The following is a 25,175-nucleotide window of genomic DNA, read 5'->3' on the forward strand; positions in this document are numbered from 1 at the left end:
TAAACATGAACAGTGCAACACAAGTTACCAAATGCACTCCACTGACACTTCAACTCCCAACAGGTAGTGGGCACTGAAAGTCCAAGTCCTCTGGCCAGCAGCCAGCTTTTGAGCTTGGATCTCAGAACACAGTCCAGTTCCTGGAAACAGCAATGCTGGGAGTGCAAGGAGGTGCTGGATGAGAAAGCCAGGGTGCCTTAGTCCATCTTCCATACCTTCACCTCTGGCCAGCTCTTGCTCTTGACTTGCTCCTGGCTGACACTGGAAGTGCTGATTTCTGGGGAAATGGGCGCGTAGGAACGGAGAGACAAGCTTGCTGCAAGCAGACCCATCCGGACACAGGTATCTGTGTCATGTTTAGCAAGCATCCCTGCAAGGATTCCTGCCATTAAGCTGTGGACAGAAGGAAAGGCAGCTTTTAACACTGGGGGAACAGCTTCGATCTCAGGAATCATAGAATAATATAATAGAATGGTTTAAGTTGGAAGGGACCTCAAAGATCACCTGGATCCAACGCCCCTGCATGTGCAGGGACACCTCCCACTAGACCAGGTTGCTCAAAGTCCCATCCAATCTGGCCTTGAACACTTCCAGGGATGGGGCATCCACAGCTTCCCTGGGCAACCTGTTCCTGTGACTCACCACCCTCCCAGTGAAAAATTTCTTCCTAATGTCTATCTTAAATCTCCCCTCTTCCAGTTTTAATCCATTACCCCTCGTCCTCTCACTACAAGCCCTTGTAAAAAGGAACCTGGCTGTTCAGCTGTAAGAGCATTCATTTGGACCCAAACCAACATTTATAGAAGCAGAATATATCACCGAGGAGGGGTGAGGTTATATTGAAAAGGTTTTGCTTATTTATTTTGTTTTAATTAAAATAACAACTAATGCTGTTTAATCACATTTTCTTTTCTTCTCATCTGAGAAGCTGAGGTACTTTCCCATTCTACCATGTTTTCTATTCTCCCCAGTTTTCCAGATGAGGCAGGAGAAAAGAAAGGAATCTAAGAGGGGCAGAATCTCTTTTTCCCTTGCTCTTTAGTTATTTTGAAACTTCTCTGCTCCTTGTTAGTGCATTGTTACCATTCCCTCCTTTCCCCAAAGGGGTGGGTGGGAAAAGAGGAATAGAGTTTCCATATATATGTGAGAGGGGCAACAGGCACAGCTGGAGAAAGAAATCCAAAGCTGAAATGAGATTGTAGATTCAGATTTTAGTAAATTTTTGCTGTGGGTTTTCATTTGAGATATCCCAGTAAAAGTGACGTGAGTGCTTGGAATAACAACAGTCTCCCACAGGTCCTCACAAAGCACCAAGGAGGCCATTAAGAGAAGGGAATGACTTTGCCACCTGCCTGGCTTGCAGGGGAAGTCTCTGTTGAGGCACAGATACCTGCAGGGTGGTGATTGTGATCGACTGGGAACAACTGCTGCTTATTCATAGTGAAGTACGGTAATGAAGCTTGGAAGCTAGGAAAGGACAATCACAAGTGAAAGGAAAGATAATGACATCTGAGAAGAAGAAGCAAGGACAGGAAAATGTGATGGCAGGGAGGATTAATGAGCAAATCTACTGGGGAAGGGGAAAAAATCTCTTTTTTGTGTGTGCTCTGACTAATTAACTCAACATCTTTTTGTCTATAACAAAGGCCCAGGAGATTACGAATTCCATAAACTATTCAGTCTCTCGACAGCTCCAGGAGTTGAGGGTAAATATTTAGGGGAGCATCCCCTAGCAATGCCGTGTGCAGGCACGTGGTGTTATGTTGTCAGGGCAGCCAGGTGCAAGGCACAAACAGCTGCTGCTCCCTGCACACACACAGGGCCCCTGGGCAGCATCTCTGGAGTTCCAAAAGCCTCTGGGTGGGAGCGAGGCGTGAGGTGCCCTGGAGCAGTGCAGGGGTTCTTGGGGGCTGAGTTGTGCCTGTGTTACAGCCCTGGGTTTATACCCTGCTGCATAGTCCCTTGAAATTGCCAACAGCCTGGGCAGCTTTACTCGTGGATATGCTGTGGAGGTGGCACGTGTGTCACTGTGGTGTTCCGGCATTTCCAGCCTGTTGTTCACTCTGTAGAACAGGGATTGCTGCAGCTCAGTGGAGCAGCCAGGGGTTACCAGGAAGGAAAAGCCTGGACAAACAAGAGGACTATGAAAATTTCCACATGGACCTGGGGATTCTGGGGAATGGGATTTCCAGACCAACATGACCTCAGGAGTGGGAGCAGTAATGGGCCCCTAGCTTTCAGCTAGTTTTAAAAGGAAAAACAAACTTTGACTACTCCTGTGTAACTCAGTGAAGATGTTTGGCAGTGGCACACTTTATCTCACCTTTGCTCTTCCCTTAAATTAAGCTTTTAAATAGGGAAAGGAAACACTAAAGAAGATATTTGCTTTACATTAGCCTCTAGAAAAAAACTTTTCAGAGGATGTGTCCCTACAGGGGCTGGCAGAGGTTGGGCAAATCTGCTAGAAGCAGTGAGCAAAGCTGAGCTTTCCGTAGGACAGGCAGACCCCACAAGGTTACTCCCAGCCCCAGTTCCTCTGCTGTTACACTTACTGTCCTGAACAACCCTTGGGTCTTCTTTGGAGAAGACCAGCTTGCTGTTGCCATTGACTCATATCAGAGGTGATCTGGGACACAAGGAGTATGTCCCGGTGTTAAGTGGGTTAGCCAGCTTGGAAAGAAGTTATTGATTGATTCTAACTCAAATATTGAGGATGCTGTAAGTTGGTTTTTTTGTTTGTTTGTTTGTTTGTTTGTTTAAAAAGACTTGTAATTCTGCCTACCCATAGAAGAAAAAAGATGTGTTGCTATGTTGTTAGTCGGTAAGAGTAGAAAAATAAAAGGACATCTCTGTCATCTACAGACTTTTGGTCTAGCCTAAGGCAGCATTAGGATAACATCAATTATTGTAGTGTACAAAGCAGAAGAAAAAGAAAAAATAGTGACTTCTACAGATAGTTTGACAAGAAGCATAATAAAATATTGCTCTGACAAACTGAGAATTGATCAGTGGGGCTAGGAATAATACCTGTCATTCCCCACTCCTATGCACAGCGTTGTGTGAACGGCCGGGCCAATTACACAGCAGCTGCTCCTGAAGCACGAGGCGCTGCCAGAGACAAATGCAGGGCCTGATCAAATGCCCCTACAGGGTAATTTCAGCTACTGAGTGGCAGATCGCCCTCCCTTGGAGAAGCGTGGAAGTAAAGTAGTCAGTTAGTAAGACAGCTTTGATGTAAGGTGGTTTACTTTGCTTTTAGCAGCTCGACCTGGACTAATCCAGAACTACTAGATGGCCATGAAAGATTTGGATCTTGAAGAAAAGCAAAACTAATTATGGCAAGACTGGCTTCCAAGATGCTTAGGGGGACTTTTTTAGCAAGCTTTGCAAGGAATTGCAATAACCAGCCCTGTTCTTGTGCTCTTACTGTCTGTTCCTCAAGCAGCAGAACATTGTTTGCCTTTGCAGTAGAATTCCGAAGAAATCCAATTATGGCCTTTCCACATTCAGCTGGAGAAGACAAAGTCATGAGCAATGTACCTGTCACCGGCCCCTGAGACATTGACTATCTCCTCCCTGCTGATGTGGATGGCCGGGTAGTGGATGGCAGAGAGGCTGGCAGCAGCAGTCTGGGAGGGGAGAGAAGGGAAGTTAGTGGGAATTGCCCGAGCTGATAAGGCCTGGTGTGGCTGATGGCATCCAGACCTGCAAAGATGCCAAAAAAAGAAAAGGGAAAAAAAAAACAACAAAAATGCAATAATCTTTTTTTTTTTTTTTTACACTTTGAAAGTGATCAGCTATTTAAATGAAGTTTCCTGAAAGTGAAGCTGGCACTCATGAATATTCACAGTGAGCACATTTAAAACTAGCTGACTATAAATACTGCTGATAGGAGCCAGCAGTACATGGACAGACAACTTGATTTCCTTCAGAACTGTGTGTTCCACCCCCAAAAACACACACTTGCCAGCACTGACACCATGTTTCCCAGGACTGCTGCCACGCCACCAGAAATAGCAACAGTGCTGTATGGCTATAGCAGCTGAGAGCTCAGAGCTTGTTTCCTGTGCCCTTACCTGTTTGTGGGCTCCTGGGTGAAGAGAGATGCTCCCTCCCAGGCTCTTGCCACACAGGAGGACACCGTGAGTGCCAAGGGTCACCACCACACAGCACAGGTGGGCCAGCAAAGGGCGGGCCAGGGCCATTGCAGTCTGGACAACATCCTCCAACCCAGATGGCAGCTCTTCAGACAGCAAGGAGGAAAAACTGTGATGTAACTTTGAAGGTGCTTGACTGGCCTTTTTTATGGGCTGGCAGCCTATTTATGAGCATCCACTACTACTATTTATGAGCACTTCTGAAATATGGCTGATTTTTTTTTTTCCCTTTAAATCATGAGAAACATGTAATTCTCCAATATTAGAGTTCCCCACTGTACATCTCTCCTATGCTGAGGAAACCACCCCTCATGGGACTAAACGCGTCTGTAGAGATAAAAAACCTGTCCTGAAGCATTATTTCCTTGTCTTAACGCTGTTGGATTTCCACCTGCATGTCGTGGGCTATTTTGTTTCTGCAAAGGGTGGTTCTGTTGGGACAGGCCCCCTCAGAGCACCCTGATTCAGAGACACATTTACAAACCAGAGGTCGTTCCTGTTTAGCTGACAAAGTGAGGCAAGTGGGATCTCTGGTTTTGGACAAGGAGCCATCCAGGCCCACTGTGTTCTCTGACAGTTCATCGGTCCAGCCTGGGCTGTACAACCCCCTCAGAGATGGCTGCGAGGCAGAAGACACCCAGAGTGCTTACAAATCCCCACTGTGTTATAACCCAATTGGCTTGAAATGGGGGCTGGAGCAGAAAATACTCTTCTCCAAGATGTAGGTTACCTAAGAGTGTGACTAGCCCTTCTGAGCATGCAATACCTGCTGGCAGAGGGTTCCCGAGGGTCCGATTTATTGCTCTTAGCTCTTGCAGGTTGGGGGAAATGTACGTGAGCGCTTTCCAGCTGTCTGAGAGGAAGGGCTTAGAGGCCTTGTTCTCATCTGTGGGCTCATAGCACACTTCAAAACAAAATTGCAATCGGTTAGTTAATTAATTAATTAGTGGTTCATCTGTACATCAGAACAGGATGCAGTGTAGAAGGCTGAGCGTGGTCTGCACAACTGGGGTTATACGTATAATCTGTTAGATACTGAAATGCAATTTCCACCCTGCTGGGCACAAGGTCTCCCAGTGTTTCCTTTCTGGTGCCCAGCAATGACGCCACTGCTTTTGGCTCAGGAGAGATATAATCTGATTTCAGGTTTGTTACTCCTCTTAGCTGGTTTTGGAGCCTCTGCCAGATTTTAAGAACATTGTCTCCTTTTTCAGGATTTGCTTTTAAAAATAAAGGTATAAGATTTAGGAAGCCTTGTGAAAGGTCCTCAGCATACCAAGAGAAGGGGTTACGTATCTTATAGGAAGTGAGAGAGAAATCCTCTAAAACGAGGCTTTAGCACTTATTCTGAGAAGCAAACTGTATGTCTGCTCAAACTGGCAGAAACACACACATTTGTGCTTGCCATGAGATTAAAAGCAACGAGAGCAGCTTTCCCTGGCTTTCTGGCAGTGCCTGAGGGCTACGGCACCTACACCACAAGTAATGTAATTTAGCTGCAGAATGAGAAAAACACTGGGAAAGCAGAAAGCCTTTTTGAGACAGAGCAGTAGAGCATAAAAAGGAGCACTGAGTAACACAGCATGTCAGACAATAACTGGGTATCTCCAGCAAGAAACACTGGAGAGAGTTCAGTGTGTGCAGAGTGTCTTGACACACGCACTGTCAGGAGCTACAGGGTCAGGGCTGGGTGAATTCTCCTTACCTGCTAGCTGGTGCTCTCTAGCTAGTTGGCAGACATACTGAATAGTGGTAAGAGGCACATTTCCATCAATGCAAACTAGTGGGGCCTGGCACAGATTCTCCTTGAACTGGGACACCTAATGAGAATCCAGGAGACAGAATAGAGACAGTTTGAGTCATTGCAGAGGGACAAAATGACTGCTGTTCAGATTCGGGATGTAGGATTTTCACTCATATTTCAGCCCTTAGGTGCAGGCATAAGCCTTAAAGAGTGATTCCCTAAGGAAAATGCATTTTTCTGGTTTTCTTCCCCCCTTCCTCTCCTTCCCTTGCTCCCTGCCATAAAGAACAGAGCTCAACTAACAGGGCCTCTACAGCAGAGAAGGTAGTTGCTGGTCCTCACTAGACTACTTTGGTACATGTGGGACAGTCAGAGACCTATAGGGAAAGGAAATTATGCTATTTAATGTCACTGTAGGATTTTCTGTGCTGTGCCTGGCTTCCCTATGCTACACATCATTTAGATGTCCCCTGTGCACAATGCCTTCTGAGACTGGTTGTACATCACAGTCTTTTGTGGGTCTTCCTGAATCGTGTACTGATGGGGGACAATGGAGCAGTAGACTGGGGAGCTGCTGTTCCCTCCTTCAGCTCTCCAAGGCTGATCAACCTCTTCCTGAACACCAGCCCAGTGCTATAGGCACTCATGCATCACCCTTCCACATCTCTGCTAATCCTGGTGGAAAGAAGGGCTGCCAGAATGCACTTTGCAGCAGAAGATTGGTTCAAAGTTTCCACTAGCCACAACTGTTTTGTAAAGCTCAGGAGAATTAATCTATCATGTAATGGTTTTCTGTGCCAAGGCCTGGGAGAGGCAGGGAGGGGATAGAAGTGGGAGTAATGACCATATTTTTCCCTAGGAAGTCTACCTCATGGGGATTCCACTGGTGGGTAAATTGCCCTTAACTTCTATGTTGCTGTCAGTCACAAAGCATGAGCTTTTGTTCTGTAAACAAAAGAATGAGGAGTGTAGTGGTGGGGCTTTCACTGAATCAGTCCTTAATCACTGCTTCCATTAACCTTGATGTTTTGAAGATTTGGATGTGCTGAGAAGCAGTGCCTGTTGATACAACACAGCATATAGAAACCACAAGGATGGTAGGGAAAGAATGGAACATGGAAACTTGCTTTAACCAGGGTTCTGTCCACTTTTTTTGATTTTCCCTAAAGGGAGAAATACTATTCCTGCAGATGGGCTGCATTTGTTGCTGGCTTTAAGGTGCCAAAAAGGTTAGCTGAGACTAGTTAGTGAAGAGGATTCTGACCTACATGTCATGGGATGATAGTAGTGACAATACTGTATGGAGTGGAAACAGAATCTCCATGTGGGTCAGCAGCAACAGCAGGCTCTGGTACTTTGCCCTCCTGCTATTGGAGTGGCCAATGTGAGGGGGTTAATTTTAGGATTTCCCATGTTCCCTCTGCACACCCATTCCCCCTGGTACAGCTTTGTCACACATCCACATTCCTTCTCAAAAGAAAAAGCTCACACAGCAGATGGCACGCTTACGTATTGCTCTGTTATCTGGTGGTGGATGTCCATATCTCCCAAGCCAATGCTGAGATCCCCGGCACCAGTGATCACAGCACAGTAAGTGGCTGTGCTCTTCCCCTCCAGCTGAAGGACAGCACTCATGTCCTAAAATAGGAAGGACAGTTATTTGATGGAGCTTGTTTCTCTTCCCTGCCACACTCAGCTCATTCTTTCTCTGCTCCCACCTGATCAGTACCCCAGCTTGCTGTTCTCCCTTCAACCTCCCTTCTACTTTGATACAGGCAACATTTCAGAGGTATGTTGGTCTAGATGATCCTGGTAGATGGCTAGTTTTTATTATTTCCAAAGAAACAGGTGCCAGGCTAAAGAAATTTTGCTTTTGCAAGTAAGTGTGACAGGTCTCTGCTATGCAGTTCCATAGGTTGCATCTCTGTCGTAACGGACGTCATCCTGAGAGTGGCTGCAGCGCTGCTTGCTCCAGCCATCCGTTCATCCATTTCCATAGCTCATGGGACACTTCAATGGCTTGCTGAAATGCTGGACATGCTTGGTGGCATGCTCCAGCTAGTGTTTACATCAACCCCCTCACTGACTGCACAGCCTGATTTTGAGGGCAGCCTTGGAGCCATTTCTACAGCAGTGTCGCAAACTATGGGGTGTCCTTCCTCTGTGGGTCTTGTGAATGACCTGTTTAGAGAACTTCTGGCATTTCTTGGAATATACATGAGGACAGAGAAATGCATCATCCCCCCTACCCCAAGTAGTTCACAGGGAAGCTGAAGGTTTTAAGGAAAGGGTCCTTTCCAACACCAGTGGTAATGCTTTGTTACAGGCAATAATTGCTTGGTAGCTGGCCAGCTCATCCATTTTCCCTTGGCAGACTGCTCACTTTGATGGCACAAACTGTGCTGTGCTGGGTAGAGGAGGGATCACAGACCTGCTGCCATGAAGCCTTTATTAACAAAAAAAGAGTTTTTGTTCATATTACTTAATTTACTGACTTGCTCAGGTAGCCCCATGTGCCCTATTTGGATACCAGGGCCCTGAGGGTACTAATAGGCCTTAATGGCCTTGATCTGCCTCACCTGGGGTCTCCACCCACAGCTCTGCCTCTTCACCATGGAGGTGCCTAATGTCTTGTGCTGGGATTGCTCTCTTGGTCTGATCTGCTTGCTGGTTGGGGCTGGTGATGTCTCTAGTGAACTTCTCCTCCTGGCTTCCTGACTTGGGTGGACAAAGTGCTGCTGAGGTCAGGTATGACTCTGGTGTATAGCTGGAAGGGGTCTATGTAGCTGTGTGGAGGATTCTTCTCCTCTGACCCTGGGAGGAATGTAACCTGGGCTCCTAGGGCCAGGTTTTCTCTGTCTTATGCTTTACCCAAACCAGGCTGATTCTGACATTGCTTTGTTTGTCCTCAGCGTCAGGCTTTGCATATTTCTGGCTGTGCTTAGGCTTTCCTGGATTTTTTCTTGGTTCCTCCTGATTTACGTCTTTCTCCTTCAAGTGCCACTCCCTGGAGCTGGATTCAGACCTGAAGGTTCAGTCTCCAAACGGTACATGCATCTGGACTGTGTTTTGGGAGGGTGGCTCTTTGCCTTCTAAGTGGAACTAAAGCAGCATTGAATTTTTCCTACTTTTCCCTCTGTGCAACATACCATGTGGTGACAGTAGTGCAGGATGGACTCTGAATGTTCATCCTTCCCCACAGCTGATAAAAAGAGAGGAATCTGTCCCAGACGGCTTAAACAGTCTAAAAGCAAATGGAAGCAAAAGATGTTAATAAACCCACCAGGGTACTGTGAACACAGAGACAGCCTGTGCAGGCTGTGTTAGGTAGCAAAGCCCTTCCATGGAATACTTAATGCCCATTGATCCTAGTCTAGAAGCATGTTTAAGGTGAAACAGCCACAGCTGCTGCAAATGGCTGGCTGGGATTGGGTGGAGTGATTTAAGCTTGCCTGCTGCACTGGTATTCTCAGTTCTCTAGATTTTTTGGAACATATGGGAGTGAAGGAAAAGAGAAGATGGGGGAAGAAACTTCTGCACTTTCCTGGCAGGGAACTTCTCCTGTACCATTGCAGGCATGTGGGCTTTCCCACATGGCTTCTATGCACGGCCTTTCCTGCTGCTGGCTTTCCCACACTGCTGTTCCCACCACACCATCTTACTAGAATGACTGAATCTGAATGGATTCACAGGAAACCCTTCCTCCTCTCCCTTCAGGTTACCACAAATTATACCTCAGTGGGTGGCATGGGTGGCTTTTTTTTTGTTTTTTTTTCCCCTCAAACTTCTCCATTTGTGATCTGAGGTGGCAGTAGATGTGTTAGGAAAATTTGAGAAAGGTCAAAAAAACAGAATAATCCTAAAAACCATTTTGCCCCTACTAATTTCAATATCTGAAAGCTAGTCTGCTGCTGCTTGTGCTGGAGCACAAGGTACAGTGTGATCCTTTCCTGTTGCCAAGAACTGTTGCCCTTTCTCTTCTAAAGTAATTCCTGCACATCGGTTCCTCTTGTCTACGGTGCATGGATGATCACCTTTGAATAATCCTATTACTTATTACAGTTACTACTTGAATTCTTGCTCAAGACACACTTGTACTGTGACTATAACCTGGCATTTATTGAACACCGAGAGCCAAGCTGTTCAGCAGTCATTGGAGATAATTCGTGCTTGTTTAACTTTGATTTGGGGTCACTGTGCTATATACTTGCTAACTTCATATTTGCGGACCCTTCTTTTCCTGACCCCAACTCCCTGCCCTCTTATTTCTTGGAATAGCCCCTGCCTTTTCCAGGCAGTCTGACCACTTATATACTGCCTAACATGTCCCAGATCTTAACAGAACTCAAGAGCTCCTGCTACTGAAGGAATACCAAAGGACAGATCACAGCTGGCATGCACGCACAGCCAAACCCATGCACTAGGCACCTGCCAGGTTTCTTCCAACGCCGCCAAAGGTTCGTCTCACTCTTCCAACATTCGTTTGCCCACCATCCTGGAAGAATGAATTGTTTATTGGCAAAGCTGGGAGGGGTGTTAGGGATAAATGCTAAGTCTCCATAAGCACGTGAAGTTGATGTTGCTGAAACATAGGTCAGCAATTAGAGGAGCAAAAGGCATCTAGGTACCAGATGGAGGGCAATGCAGACTTCTACAAGCCATCTACAGACTTCAACCCTGATGCCAAAGGCCTGCTTCTCCCCATGCACTGCTATTTTGGTCTTATTTGCTTAAGAGCTGTTAGGGTAATGCAAACGAGTGTTTCAGCTGATACCAGCAGCCCTCCAGAGATACTGCCCCAGACCTGCTGGGCTCTGCAGCTGTCTTCCAGGCTACTTAGCTCCTCCCTTAAGCAGTCTGGGGTTTGGGGGTTTATTTATTTATTTTCCTCTTTGAAAGTAAAATGAGATTTGTTACCTTTCTCTGTGTTGTCACTGTAACTTTACTCATGGAAAGATCTGTTTCAGTGTTTGAATACTTTTTCACTCACTCTTCTCTTCCCGCATCTTTCCCTCATCAAAAATACCCTTGTTCCCCACCTGTGTGGTTATCAGCTTCTCTTCTCTTGCCTCTGTCTTCTATTCCTCTGTCCATTAGTCTGTGACAAACAGCCAAATTGTCAGAACACAGGCAGTCCCTCACCCACCTCCCTCTCCTTCTATTTCTTCTGCTGGAGGAATGACATCTGTGAGTGCTCAGATCGATTTGGGCTTCATCTGACTATCAAATAATTGTAAAGCTCCTGTTTTGTAAAATCCTGAACCATATTTTGCATTTCTGAAGACTGCTTGCCACTGGCAGCCATAATGAACTTCACAGTTCTAGATAATTCATAGCTTTCAAGAGTATGGCAAGTGTTTGAGTGGCAAGTGCTGAAGCGTGTGCATGCCCATACACAGCAGCTCCTGGCCCAGCTTCTCTCTGCCCCATGTCAGCCCAGGTGCACCAGAATACCCCTGCACGCAGTTTTCTTGCTTGTAAACACCACCATCTATCCTAAGCAAGTAAATGTAGGGCTATTTCACAACAGAAATACTCTGCTTCCAACACGCCATTGTTCTTGGACATTCCCAAAACTCATACTGGAGCTCTCCAAGGAGCCTCCCTCCCTCTGTACATCTGTCCTTTGCACACAATGTTCTTTTTTTTTTTTGCATCCAACCCTATGACTGTAAGAGGCTGCTCTCTCATCTAAAGATGTTCTTTCATTACCCTCTTTTGACCTCCAGGCTGTTTTTGTTTGCCCTGACTCTCCCCAGTTCTATAGACAGTAAGACTTGGTGCTAATTCTTCATACCTTTGCTTTTCTGTCTGGTAGTTCTCCAAACCCTGAACGTTTCAGACCACCAGCATAGAACTGACTGTATGTAAGTAACCTATGGCCTCTGTCCATCTTTTCACTATTTTTCATTCATTAACCCAAATGCCCCACTCATACATTTGTTCATACTCCCTGGGAATTGCTAGTGGTACTGCCAGAAATGAGGATGTTCCCATCTGCAAGTGTCTCCTGTTGAGTCTTGCAGATGTTGAAAGCATTGAGCTTGACTATTTTAACTCCAAAGCTCACTAGCCATAATAGAGGCTGCCAGGGAGGGAAAAACAAAAACAAAAAAACCCAACAGAACAAAACCACCCTACCCCAAAGTAAAAAGCAAGGATGCTCATTTAGGCAAGCCAAACAACATGGCTTTGAACTCTAGCCCCTATTTCAATATTAAAAGAGGGTATTAAATGCATCTGTAACGAGCACAAACTCCATTCTATGCAGCCACACTCTTTTTCTACACTGATGCTGGCAGGAATGCTGAAAATACTCATGAGCTCATTTTGGTGTCTGGCATGCTGATCTTCTCTTTTAGTCCCACACACATTCCAAAGGCAGAGTTTCAGGCTTTTTATGCCAAGCCTTGCCCTAACAGCAGATGTACCAGCCTCCCGCTCAGGGACCCAGCTGTGGGTGACCTCTGCTGTTGTACAACCCCACAGGGCCTCAAAGAACTGAAGATGCTAAATCTTTCTTTAAAGTAATAGGTGGGTGCAGTGAGAGAGAAATTAGCAGCCTGCTTTTGAAGCAAAATAAATGAACAGCTCCTACTGCACCTTGCCAGCTCAGCCTGTATCTCTGAGTGGTACCTGTGTCTCTCTTCTGTGTTGTGTTCAGGTGGGCCTGGCTGAGAGGAAAGAACTCAGAAGAAAATGGACCTACTGAGATGATTTGAAATAAGACTGAGCTGATGCTTTCTGGCAGTTTTTCAGGGAAATGAGAGTCTTTGGGATTTTCTTCCATGTCCTAAGAGGTCTGAGATCCTAATGTAAAAATTACTTTCCTCAACTTCTAGGTATCCTGAGAGAGTTATAATCATAACACTTCTTCCAGCATCTTTCTCTGAGCAAGATTGTGCATTGTCTCTGCAGATCAGAGAAAGCACTTTGTTTCTGGAGAGCCTTGAAAGTCACAAGGGAATTACAACCAGGAGAGAATACAGCTGCTTTCTTGCTGAGACAGTATGAGGTGTGAGTGATACCCCAGCACTCTGCAACAAATCCAGCATGCGTAAGGATGTGACCAGCTGGATGCTGAGCCCTTTGAAAAAAACTCTTTAAAAGCCAAAACAAAGGAATGCCACTGAGAGTGCCTTTTCCTCTCTGCCTAACCACGACAGCTATCAGCAGGAACATTCTGGCTGTCAGTTCCCAAATCCTTCTGCAGCTTGGCTTTGGGGTAGCAGACACCATGGACCATCACCTCGAGGGCTTGTTGCTATGCAGATGGGCAGCTAATGTCTCTAATGTTGGAATCTCCTTCCTTTTCTCCTGTCAGCTGCTCCCAGCAGGGTCTACAGCTGTCCTTGGCCCCCCACCACACCATGAGTGGGTCCAGGGATCTGCACTCATGTCTGACACACCAAGGAGTGTCTGCCCACCCTTGGAGAGAGTTTAGTTCCTTGTCCTGATACCTGAGCATGGGGTACGTATGCTATCAGTTAGATCACAGATGAAGCAGTGAACTTTTAGTTTTGCAAGTCTTCACAGCTGATGCCACAGCATGTGTCACCCTTGATCATTATAATACTGTCTGGCCTCTGCTTCTGTATAATCAAATAGCCAACTTCCTTAAGGACAGCTTCCCCTGCAGGCCTTTCCCTGCCTGACTGAGAGGTCTTCACAAACTGCCCCATCTGACAGCAGGAGTTTCTTCTTCAGCAATCAGCATAGAGTGTTGTGAGAAATGAAACAACTTGTGAGCAAGCTTCCATCTGTAGTACTTCATTTAGCTCCACAGAAATTGTACATGCCATGCAAATGGTTGTCATTTGCATGAGGAAGTCCCAGGTCTGCTCCACTTCAGCTTCTTTGATGTTTCTGAGTCAAACCACATTGAGAGGGAGAGGGACTGGTAGAGATGTAAAATGTTCTATCTTTTCAAAGCAATCTTCTTTTTTTTTTTTTCTTTTTTTTTTTTTTGGTGACTCAAATATCCTTTATGGCTGAGGAAGCTGGCTCTCTTGTTTAGCTGTAACTGTGTCAGTAATATTTTTATCAAAGCTTTTTACCACTGTGGGTATTCTTCACAGAGACTTTTTCTCCTATTCATGCTGCTTTCCATAGCTAAGACAGTCCCAGGCAGCCAGAGTTGGCTCTTACCTGGGGATTTCCTTCCCATAGGGTCTGTCCTTGAAGTAGAGATTGTCACAGCACAATGAGGGTCTTTACCCACTGCTGCTAACTCTTTGCATCTACGTTTTGAGATGCCCTGGGCAGCTCTGCTGCTAAAGCAGCTCTTTGGGTTTATGGCATCAGAGAATAGCCCCAAGGCACCTTAACATAGACAGTAGAGGCCAGAGTCATATTGTAGAGACTGCAAGGATGATACACTCAAGACAGAGATAGAGCAATGTCAGGGATAGTGACTTTCAGCATGGGAACAGAATAGGTCATTATGTCCATTGCCTACCTAGACAACACACCAACATATATGCTGTACTACACCTCCCAACTTTGTGCGTGTGTGTACAGACATGTGGATGTCATGCATGGATACCACCCTCCTCCCCACCCTCCTTTGTCTTGACATTCCTGTAAAAGGAGCTGGAAATGGCAGTGGTGCTAAGAAAATGGCTACAGATACAGTACCAGGATGACAGGGTTCTGCGCCTTTGCTATAAAGTCAACGTTGATACCTCCAATCACCACCTTTAAGAAAGAAGGAGAGAGGTAAAAAGTGATTGGAAGGACTTGAGGAAAAAAATTCTAAGTCTTCTTTGCTTTTCCTAGTCACTTTTCCCACCCTCTTGAAAACAACCTAATTTACAGTGTGAAGGCCTGTGCTTATTTTGGGTGGCTGGACACAGGTCTGTACAATCCTGATGAGAAAGACTCAAAATCCTGTGTGATGTACTCTAGGTGATCTTGCTCTGTCAGGGAGGGTTGGACTAGATGATCTTTCGAGGTCCTTTCCAACCCCTAAGATTCCGTGATTCTCTTCTATATGTTGCTTTCTGAATTATACCTGTTCATAGCCAGCCCCAGCATGGCAAGTGGGGTGTTATTGTGTAGACATATGGGTGCTGGTGGTCTCTGTGTGGTGACAGAGTAACATAAGAAGGTGTACAGGTCTGGCCCTGTCAGTGCCCTTGAAGCCATCTCCCTTGGGACAACTTCTGACATACCAAACCTCAGAAAAATTCAAGCACTGCTCTGTAAAAAAGCAAATAAAATAGGGAAAAACTGGGCAGAAAAATGCAGGAATTTCTTGCAAGGTCCCAGGAGAAATTGCCATGCCCAGTGACACTGTATGGATCACTGTCTTACAAAGCCAGAAAAAAGCAGCACAGCTCAACAAACAGGAAGTTTCCAGATTCTTTGGGGACATACAGCTGTTTTTTGTCATTCCATCAAATGCTGTGTTACTGTCTCTGGAGTCACTGCCCTCTTTTATGTTGACAAATCCGACTGCAAATGGGTTTTAGAAAATTTTTCAGCTCTCAAAGACTACCTAAAATAGATTTCCTGTGAATTATGCGGCACACACAGAACTCAAGAAAGTGAATAGAGTATTAGGGTTATAATGGATCTTGTTTGGAATATGCTGTACCAACAAAAATATATATTTATAACACATGTATAGCTCAGCAGCTCAAAATATCTCCCTCCACCCTCTTCCAGGTCTACTCCTGTAGTCACAAGTTCTCTGGCACTGAGAGCAATACAGTTCAAGTGGTAAGTAAGGGCACAGTAAAAGGTGAAAAGGTGATTAAATGGATTTGATGGTTTAAGGCTTAATGGAATTACACCAGTGTCAGTATTTATTCCCTGCAAATGTGGATAGGGGGAGGAGGAGAGGATATTTATCTGAGAAGAATGGAAAATACCAAAGAGAGAATGTCTACCAGTGTGAAGCAGAAAGATTGGTCTCTGGCTGAGTCACCTTCTACTTTTGGGAATAGATATAAAATTAACCTGTGCTGTCATCAGAGAGGCATTATATGGAGGGCAGCAGGGGACTCACAGGCTGAGGTGGGGTTGTGTCCTCTTGCTGAGGCAGGTTCCCCTTCCTTCTGGCTTTCTGTAGTTTGCTCAGGGCCACTGCAATGCAACTGCCCACTCTGGCATTGTTCTGGATCAGAGCAAGGTCTGTTTGGCATTTCTTTGAGGAAAAGAAAAAATACCAGCAAGATGGACCTGTCAGAAGGCTATGTAGGAACAGCCTAGAGGAGGAAAGTAGAAAATACGTGCTGTGACAATTATAAGGTTTGATCCTCCTAGACCACAATGCTTTGGGAGCACATATACTGGGTTATAATACTGCATGAACACCCTGATTTTTTTTGGTTTTTTTTTTTACCTTTCACCCCCTGTGTCCATGAAGAGGAAACCTGCCATCTCCATTTGATAGTTATGGAGCAGAAGCAACAGCTTCAGAGAGAAAAGCGTCTAAAAACCTTAGAGGAACATAGCCAGCCTTTTCAGAAAGAGATGCCTAATTACATTTTTGCCAAGTCTCTATAAGCCTTTTTTTTTTTTTTTTTTTAGCAGTTTCACTGGGAGCAGAGTGTCAGAGGCTTTGAAAGCCCCACTTTGTAGCTCCACCCAGCTGTAACATCAAAATGCCTTTGCCAACCTGTCCTGACTGACCAGGTCTCCTATAGGGCTGGCAGCAGAGCCTGCAGGTGAACCTGGCTCTCCCAGACCTTACACTGGCATCCCAGCCAGTAGGTCTTCTTTCCTCTTGCATGTGCAAGAGGATTCTTGCTCACTCAGAGGTGTTTTTCTTCCAAGTTTCTCTTACTTTGCACCCAAATGAAGAGTTGGACAAGGCAGTGTAATGCACAGCACAGTGCTCTGGGAAGCCCAGGTACCTTCCAGTGTGCAGCCCCACCACAGACAACAGTGCCCTGAGATTCCATCACAGAGCAGGCAAGCTCACAGATCAGATGTGAGGGATCTCTTTGGGCTCTGGACAACCTGCTACCTGAGCTGGCCTCCAATTTTTAATGGAAAAGTGGATGAGGACACCAAGGATGCTCCTGAAAAAGCAGGATGCTGTTGCTAAGCTCTCATCTGTTCATTGATTCTGAAGTGTTTGCCCCTTGCTAGACTGTCAATAAAGGGACAGTGTTTTTCACCAAGCACTATCAGAAGAGATATGAAGTACACTTGAGTACTTTTTCCCCCCACTCAGTGAAAGGATACTGGAGTCCAGAGATTTCCCATCAGTTAATTCATTGAGCTTCTGTAACATAAAAGGGGTCAGTTCTTTGCCTGTGATCCCTTTGGACCTGCAAACATGAAAGAAAATGCCTGCAGATGAGAAGGACTGAGCTAAAGCAACATCAGTGGCTAAACACTGCTGCTAGCAGATAATTTATCTCCATAACCACATCCTATAAAAAGTTCTGAAAACGAACTTCAGGTTAGATAAAGCTACAGTTGAAAGCATGTTGTGGGCTCCCATGCCCAAGGTTAAGCTGTGCTACAGCTCCTGCAGCAGCGTCCCCAAAGTTATTTACTTCCCCAAGACCACTGGGTGAGCAAAGGGTAGGGCTTAGGTTGCTTCTCACCTGGCTTCACTAAGAGCTTGCTGGATGGCCTCTTCGATGGCCTGGCCAGAGGCAGCTCGCTCCTGGGGACAGGGCACTGCTATCAGCACCCCGCTGCTCAGGCCTAGCCCCAGAGCACTGGCTGGGAGAGGACAGGCAGATCATTAGCAGTTCTCCTTGGATAAACCAAATGCTGAACGAAGAGGACAGAACAGAGTGGGAGCTGGGTGACGGAACCCACAGAGATGGCGTTCCTGTTCTTAGCTGACTTGAGGAACGAGGTCTTTTCCTCTCCAGCTACTGATCACTTTATAGCTGCCTATTTCTTTTGAGTCTGTCTGTACAAAAAAAAAGGGGCAAAGAATTTTTCTTTTAAAGAAAACTGGTTCCACTTCTGAGGGTCCAGAAGCTGTTTTTGTGAACACATTCACATACGTGTTCCCTCCACCAGAGTAAACAAAACATGTACGAGCATGCCAAGGTGGCTGCAGCTGGCTAAAAAACTTGCTGTAAAGACTGAACTTCCCTGCTACTTCATTTTCAAAGCACGGAAGCAGGAATGGGGAGGTGAGATGGCTTGGTGTTCAGGACAAACTCTTCTCCAAGCGTAAAAACGGAAGTGCCTCATCCAAGGTGATATTAATGTCATTTTTTCCCAGGGCCCTACACAGGCCTTTCCCTGCTGAAACACACCGATCAGTTCAGCTGCCTCCTCTTCATCGCGGACATGATATGGTGCCTGGAAGCCACTCTGGCGTGAGAAGAAGGCTGGGAACTCCCTTGACTCCCCAAAGGCAGCCACACAGACTCCCTGAGTCTCCTGCAGGAGTGGAGGTGAGACAAGCAGGAAATTAGTGGAGGGAAAGGGGGCCCACTAAAAGAATAAGACTTCTTTCTATTACCCAGCTAGAAACTGCCTTTCTTCAGCACAGGGTTTGGTTATTTTTATACAACCCATTCTATTCCTTTCTATAACCAATGTTTTTCAAAGCAAAGAGCCAGACATGGTAACTGGTTAGAGATAATCTGGCTTATTGACAAATAGGAAACATACATGTCCTTTGTTTGGATTTGGAGTTGATCAAAAGCCATGCAGCTGTTGTCAGTGCAATACTGAGTCCAAGGTAACAACCTGTGAACTGAAGAGAAGTCATGAGTCTACAGGAATATAAATGAGCTCAGTTTGCAATTGAGAAGTATTTACTTTGGCTGTCACTTGACATGCTGGTCCTGGTGATTTCCAACATACCAAAACTTAAAAAGTTACTCTACTGAAACAATCTTGATTCCCATTTTAATTTGGATTTTATTGTAGTGGTTGATGGCTCTAGCTTCCCTTATCCATCAGTTCTGGAGTTTTTTCCCAGAAAAACAAGTCTTAAGGCCAGAGAAAGAGGTGTGGCTAGTGCTGCCTTTTGCCTCATTTGGAACAGATGCTGGAACAGCCCCTTGAGCATGGAAAGATTTACATTAGGGAGCAGCCAAGTGCTTGTACAGACCCACGACTAGAGAGCTGCAAATATGGCATCACGTTCTTTCCATAGTAATTCTAAAAAAATCTTAGGCTTAATGCCTGCCCCATTGCCAGCGGGCATTCTGCACACAAAGTACATTATCTGCTTTTGGGCTCAGCAGCCCATGCTACCTACCAGATATTCCAGTGTCCTGCCAATATCAAGGATAGATTTGACTCCTGCAGATACAACAGCAACCGGAGTTCGTCCCAGCTCTGTCAAGTCAGCACTCACATCCAGAGCTGTGAATGGACAAGCAGCTCTTGTCAGTGACTGTGTCATACTCTAAGCTGATGTGATCTGCCCTCTCAAAAAGCTGTACCTGTCTGGGATGCCCTTGCCTCCTTTTGCAACCACTTAGAGCCACAAACAGATATTGCAGGTGTAGATCACGCCTTTAGGTGTTGAGATTGAATGGGATATTGACAAAAAAGAAGTCACATGGTTTAGGGCAGAGGTACAACCTTGCCCTGTCTTTGGTCACATTGATAAACACCATGTAAAATTTGGTGCAATAGAAAGAAGGTCTTATACAGCAAGGACAAAGGTCAAGGAGATGGAATATAATTTAAGCAGATTTTGATTTTGGTATTGCCATCACTGACAGAGTAAGTGCCACAGGAGCTTTGCTGACCTCAGGAAACTCCCTGGTTCAGATTTTACATCACATCTGAAAGGGATGGCATCTAGCAGGGCAGTGCACTTATGCCATGCTAGGAATACATGTGGCTAAGAAGAGAGAATGTATTTAAAGGTCACAAACTACACTGCCAAGGCTGGGCTGTGTTTCAGGTTTCTGAGAGAGGACAACATGCCTCTAATGCAGACCAGGGCCTGAGTCTCTCCTGGTGAGACTCTTCTCCTCAGCTGAGAGCTGATAAAAACACTGTGCTTGGCAGCCAGTATCAAGTTATCCAGCCATTATGAAGTGGGAGAAGTACAGTCAGGTCCTGTTGTGCCAGCACACAATCTCCATATCACCCCGTGTAAGCAAAGGATAAAGAGAAACTCCCACCCTCTTAACAACTGGCCAGTGCTCAAGAGGAATATTTTGAAGCTTCTGGAAATGAGACACCAGGGAGAAAATAATCATATAGTTTGGTCAAGAAGAATGACAGCTTCACTCTTAGCTGACAGTTACTGCAGGACAGACTGGGAAAAAGGAAAAAGATGAAATTAAATAAAACAGTAGCAATATAGAGAGAAGTGTAATGTATTGATTTTCTTACTGTTCTCTCCTCCACGATGGACACCTCCTATGCCACCTGTCACAAAGACAGGAATTCCTGCTTTGTGAGCAGCAATCATTGTTCCGGACACAGTAGTGCCACCAGACAAGCCCTGTCAAGGGACAACCAGTCACAGTCAGCAACCACGGTGACACAGAGAATACCACATGTGGGTAGCTATGGTTATCTGACACGCAGCAATGTCACAACAGCCTGCTGTCAGCAGCTGACAAGTGAAATTCTGATACAAATATTCTATTAGGCAAAAACGCAGAGGAATAATTGTCCCTGCTGTGTAAGCCATTCTGCTGCTGATGATAGCAATGGCCTTTGTTCTGCAGGGCTTTCCAACCAGAAAGCTTCACAGGCAGCTAGTGTCACCTTAGGCTCTGGATGGCCTGCTTGCCACATAGTTTACAGGTAATGTGACAATACCTTATCATGCCAATAAGAATATTCTTAGCCAAACGCCTGTGGCTTCCCAGCCTATCCAGAATAACTTTTCAGGAGCTCTATTTCATGGCTGCTACTGGCTTTCTCTGTTGTATTTTGACTCTAGATAGGACCACATTTGAGCTTATCAGTAAGATACCACTTTACATTATATTTTCCAAGCCATCTGGCTTGAAGCTGGAGATGACTACACTATTGCTGTATAGAAAACACCACAGTAGAAAGTCTGCATCCTGTACCTGGCTAAGGACGAAAGGAAGATCTCTCCGAGACACTTTAAGTACATTTTTACTGCTTGCCAAGAACTCAATTTCCTCATCTGTGAGTCCCAAGTGGATTCGACCCCTTAAAATACCTACAGTGGCTGGCACTGCTCCATTTGTTTTTACAATTTCTTCTACCTCTCTGGCCATGCTAGAAAAAGAAAAGCAAGACAATAATCACAAAATTAGTGAGGCAAACAATCACACAAGCAAACTTCCATGTCTGATGGCCATCATTCCCAGTTTCCAGTTTTATACAGTTCTTGTGGTTTCAGCTAAGTCTAGTTCCTCTTCTGTATCGTCCTAATGGCAGAAGTCTTTGTACTTGAATTTGCAGATGTGCAGAGCTCCCATTTCAAGGACAGCAATGTCCAAGCTCTGTGCTTCATTTTTGAGAAAAACACAATTGGTTTACAGGCAAATCTGGTTGTACGATGAACTACTGAAAATAGGGATCTTCTCAAAATAGGAGTTTTCCATCCCCATTACCTGTTATTTCTCTGAGAATACAGGCCTTCACAGAAACCCCAACTTCAAGCCCTGCTCAAATGACCAGGATATATTTTTCATAATACAAGCAGTTAGATATAGAATAACAGCACTGCCAAAAAGCTGCAGCTTGAGGATACTCTAGGGCAGCAGACTAGGTCTTTCTAAGTTTTTCAGGTCTTATACTTGATCATTTGTATGCCATCCCTTTTTAAAAGCATTTTCTTCTCCCTTTCTGACCTGTGTGTACATACACGAGGCAATCTTTAACTGCCTCCCCCCCCCAACTGAATTTTTACATCTTCATTCTAACACAGAATGTCAGGCAAAATAATGGCCAGGTAAAAAGTAAGATGGAAAATCAATACTGAAACCTTCCAGTGCTTTTTGGAAGCAAGGATGGAGGGGAGAGTGTAATGATTTCTGGCACTGTAACTCAGTGAAACACAAAACTACTGAACAGCAGTAAATAAAGGGTAGAGGTGGAGATTTTTCTATGCAGGGCACAGAAGGCAGCAAGAGCTCACAGTAACTGCTCTGAGTGGAGCTAAGGAACAGATTTCACTATTGTGTTCCAGTCCTTTTTGCATTACAAAAGACATACCAAAAGAAACTGCTGAGTGTTTTCAATGTCTGTACAAACTGTGCAGCAGAAAAGACTGGTAGCTGTCTCTTGGAGCAAGTGATGGCATTATCTGCTGCCACATGTTCAAGGAAGGCAGAAATGTAAGCTCTTGGATAAGGAGATAAACAGGATGCCCATTTGCATTCTTAGAAGTCCAAAAAAAAATTTTTGACACCAGAGCTCTTAATCTGCATGCCTAACAAACTGACATTTCCATTTGCTCTTAAAAGGGTTTTGGCTTGACCAAGAATACTGATATCCATCGCCCAGTTATATGCCTTACAGCTTTGTTGAACAAGAAACATCAAAATCCACCACCTCAGATTCTGAGGGTAGGCCATGCCATGTGTAATGATGGTGCTTTCCAAGGCTACGACTGGTCTCCCCTCCATCAGGGCCTCCTGTACAGAGGGCTGAATTCTGAAATAAGCACCTGGGGATAAACACAGAAAAGTGAATTGTTTGTGTATTTGCAGTAACTACTGAGCTCTTTTATAAAAGACAAATTGTCATCATCACAACAAATTTATCCCCTCACTTCAGCTGTTCTTTGGGGTGAATTCACAAACAACTTTATGAAGACTAAAGCTCTGGTTTATGTAAGTGAAATATTTGCAAAATATCTCTACTCTTAATATGAATAATAATCTTCCTCATCCTCACTGAGTGCTCCTCTGCCATTATCTTTGCAGCTGGGTTGTCATTGGCTCCAGTAACATTACTATAATGAATAAGACTGTGAACAAACTGAGCACTGCAACTGTACCCAAAGAAAGATACCACAGTAACTCAATATAATACATGACTATCACGCATGTTGTTCTTTGCTTTGCTCCCAGAACACTGTTAGTGAGGACCCTGCTGCATTCAGATGACAAAAATATTTTCCACCCAGGAGCTGTTTCAGAATACACTACTCACCATGCAGAAATCTTCTCACCTGGGTGGTCCCACACACCGCAGCAGACACACGTCTTCCCAGGCTATAGGTTATCTTTCTAATCATCTTGTGCATTTGGATGGTCCTGAGATAACAAATGTCAGGTAAAGTGAAAATGAAGTAATTTAGCAATGATGTGACCATGTGAAGCTAAAAGATATAATCTCTTGCCTTGATCTGGGAAGGTAAAAAATGCTTGCTCAGGAGATAGCCTGGAGACTCCTGGTGTTTCAAGCATGACTCAGGGTGAAAGCAAAATATTAAGCTGCAGAAATAGAGTTGGAAGAGTTCACCTGGCCCATTGTCAATGCTGGGCTGAAATCATGGGGGAGCAGAAGAAAGGATGAAGAGTAATGAACTAGAGAGAGTTCAGAAGTAGACAATCTTTTGATTTCCAAAGCTATTTGCTCATGATAAATTGCAGGCTCAGTCACTGCCACCTCCAACCTGAAAAATCACAAGGAGAAATTACAAGTTGGATGCAGGCAGAGGAAGACCATAAAGAGATGAACCTTTTTTCTGCCAGTGTCTAGGAGGAAACAAGCAGTTCAGTCAAACAAAGAAAGGAGCCGAGAACTGGTAAACCAGGCTAGCTACAATGAGGAAAGAGCAGCTTTCCCTAGAGCTGGGAGGGCTTTATGTAGGCTCACATTACATTATCCTTCTTGGTGCAAAGCCTTGGAACCAGAGTGGCAATTCAGCCCCAGCAACAAACTCCAGAACTCCTCTGGTCTCTTAGCAACTCCTATTCACTTTAATTAAATTCATTTCCAAATAGAGAAGGGGGTGGGGGGGGGCGGAGAGTTGTGAAGGTTAAGAAACTGGTCTGGCCTGGGCCTCAGGGCAGTTTCACTCAGTGCCTGGCTGCTTCACATACTTTCCCTAGGCATTTGGCCATCTTTTTCCAGCCTTTCTGTTCCTCACCCCCTCACCAGGTGGAAAGGACTCCTTTCTTCAGTCCCTTGCACCTATTGTTAATGTAGATGGTAAATAAATTAGAACCCAGTACTGTGTTTGTGTTGCATTTAGCACAAAATGGCTCTGACCTCAGTCCACTGTGTGACATGACAGCTACACAGAACCACTGTACACTCAGGAAGAGGTGTTGTGGTTTTTTTTTGCCAAAATCTAAAGACTTTCAGCTATACGGGACAGCCTGGGTTGTATAACACACAAAAAGAGGGAATTGCTCTTCTAGCCGTCTCCAGCCATCAAGGCAGATGTTTTTATAAGATGCAATAAACACCTGACCAAAACTCTAAGAATTTTTTCCACTTTCCAAATACTTTCAAAGACAAAAATCTTAAGTTTATAGAATCATACCTTGATGCAAAAGCTATTATTTTGTGGTTACAACCTCTGCCTGTGCAGTGCTAAGTTCAGCTACCTGAGCAGTTTGTGCAAATGTTCTGGCTGTGTGTGCGCACACAATCTTCGCTTTCCAGGGCAAAGTTAGCTTTGGAATAAATTCATTAAGCCTAAAGGGTTATGCCAAGGATCAGTTGAGCAGCTTGAGCTGTGCTCTGAATTTTAACAACCCCCTGAACTCCAAAGCATGACAGCCAGGAGTGCCCAAGCTGTGCTGGCCGGTGGATAAAAACCAGCTGGTCTCCACCTGAAACCAAATACGACTTAGCTGGTGTTCACTGGAAACTCAGCCAAGGCTCAGCCCGAGCTGGCTGAAAGAGTTCTGAAGCTTGGCAAGTTTTGCAGCGAGACCCACCTTGACCTTTCACCTTGTAATGAAACTTGGTAGATTCCTAGTGCAAGTTTCAGGCAGCTCTAGCACAGACTGGCTTCCCTCCCTCCTCCAAGCCCTCCCTGCTCGCCTCCCCTCCGGATCGATCCGGCACATCCGACCTCCCGGAGCAGTGGCCTGGCATGTCTCTTACCTCTCTGGGCGTCCCTCTCCGTGGGGAGGCTGGGTGGGTACTGGAGCAGTGCCTGGGCAGTCCCAGGCCGGGGGAGCCGGCAGCAGCTCGGGGTGTGCAGGCTGTCACTCCTGGCCGAGAGAGCCCATTTATTATTAACCACAGGCACAGCTGAGCTCTGCAGCTGCTCCCTGCCTGGGGTGCAGGGGCCATCCCACAACGGGACGAGGGAAGCCTCAATGATTATTTTTGTTCACATGGTGCCAGATTTTTCCCTCACTCTTTAAAAGACTTTTCTCTCATTTTTCAGATTCCTTTGCTGTTAGATTGTTACTTTTTTTTTTTTT

The 25,175-nt window shown here is 45.3% G+C and overlaps 1 protein-coding gene across 2 annotated transcripts; it reads right to left on the reverse strand.

Annotated features, from left to right (window-relative positions):
- Positions 1–24,940, reverse strand: LOC127394531 (uncharacterized). 2 transcript variants are annotated; one of them, XM_051640557.1, is made up of 19 exons: positions 24,850–24,940; positions 22,939–23,042; positions 22,336–22,450; positions 20,880–21,054; positions 20,188–20,299; positions 19,094–19,200; positions 18,138–18,264; positions 17,466–17,586; positions 17,098–17,183; positions 15,914–16,038; positions 14,539–14,598; positions 10,330–10,396; positions 9,051–9,145; positions 7,411–7,539; positions 5,863–5,977; positions 4,924–5,061; positions 4,077–4,243; positions 3,541–3,629; positions 1–393 (listed from the first exon to the last, which is right to left on the reverse strand). In XM_051640557.1, exons 2-19 carry the CDS (start codon positions 23,030–23,032, stop codon positions 198–200), a joined length of 2,118 nt encoding a protein of 705 aa, XP_051496517.1. In that variant the 5' UTR covers positions 23,033–23,042; positions 24,850–24,940; the 3' UTR covers positions 1–197. The 2 variants fall into 2 exon arrangements, with proteins under 2 accessions (XP_051496517.1, XP_051496527.1); XM_051640567.1 differs by lacking the exon at positions 24,850–24,940 and having other exon boundaries at positions 22,958–23,041.
- Positions 24,941–25,175: the final 235 nt, after the last annotated feature.

The sequence above is a fragment of the Apus apus genome, chromosome 1 (genome assembly GCF_020740795.1).
Source record: "Apus apus isolate bApuApu2 chromosome 1, bApuApu2.pri.cur, whole genome shotgun sequence".
NCBI lineage: Eukaryota > Metazoa > Chordata > Aves > Apodiformes > Apodidae > Apus > Apus apus.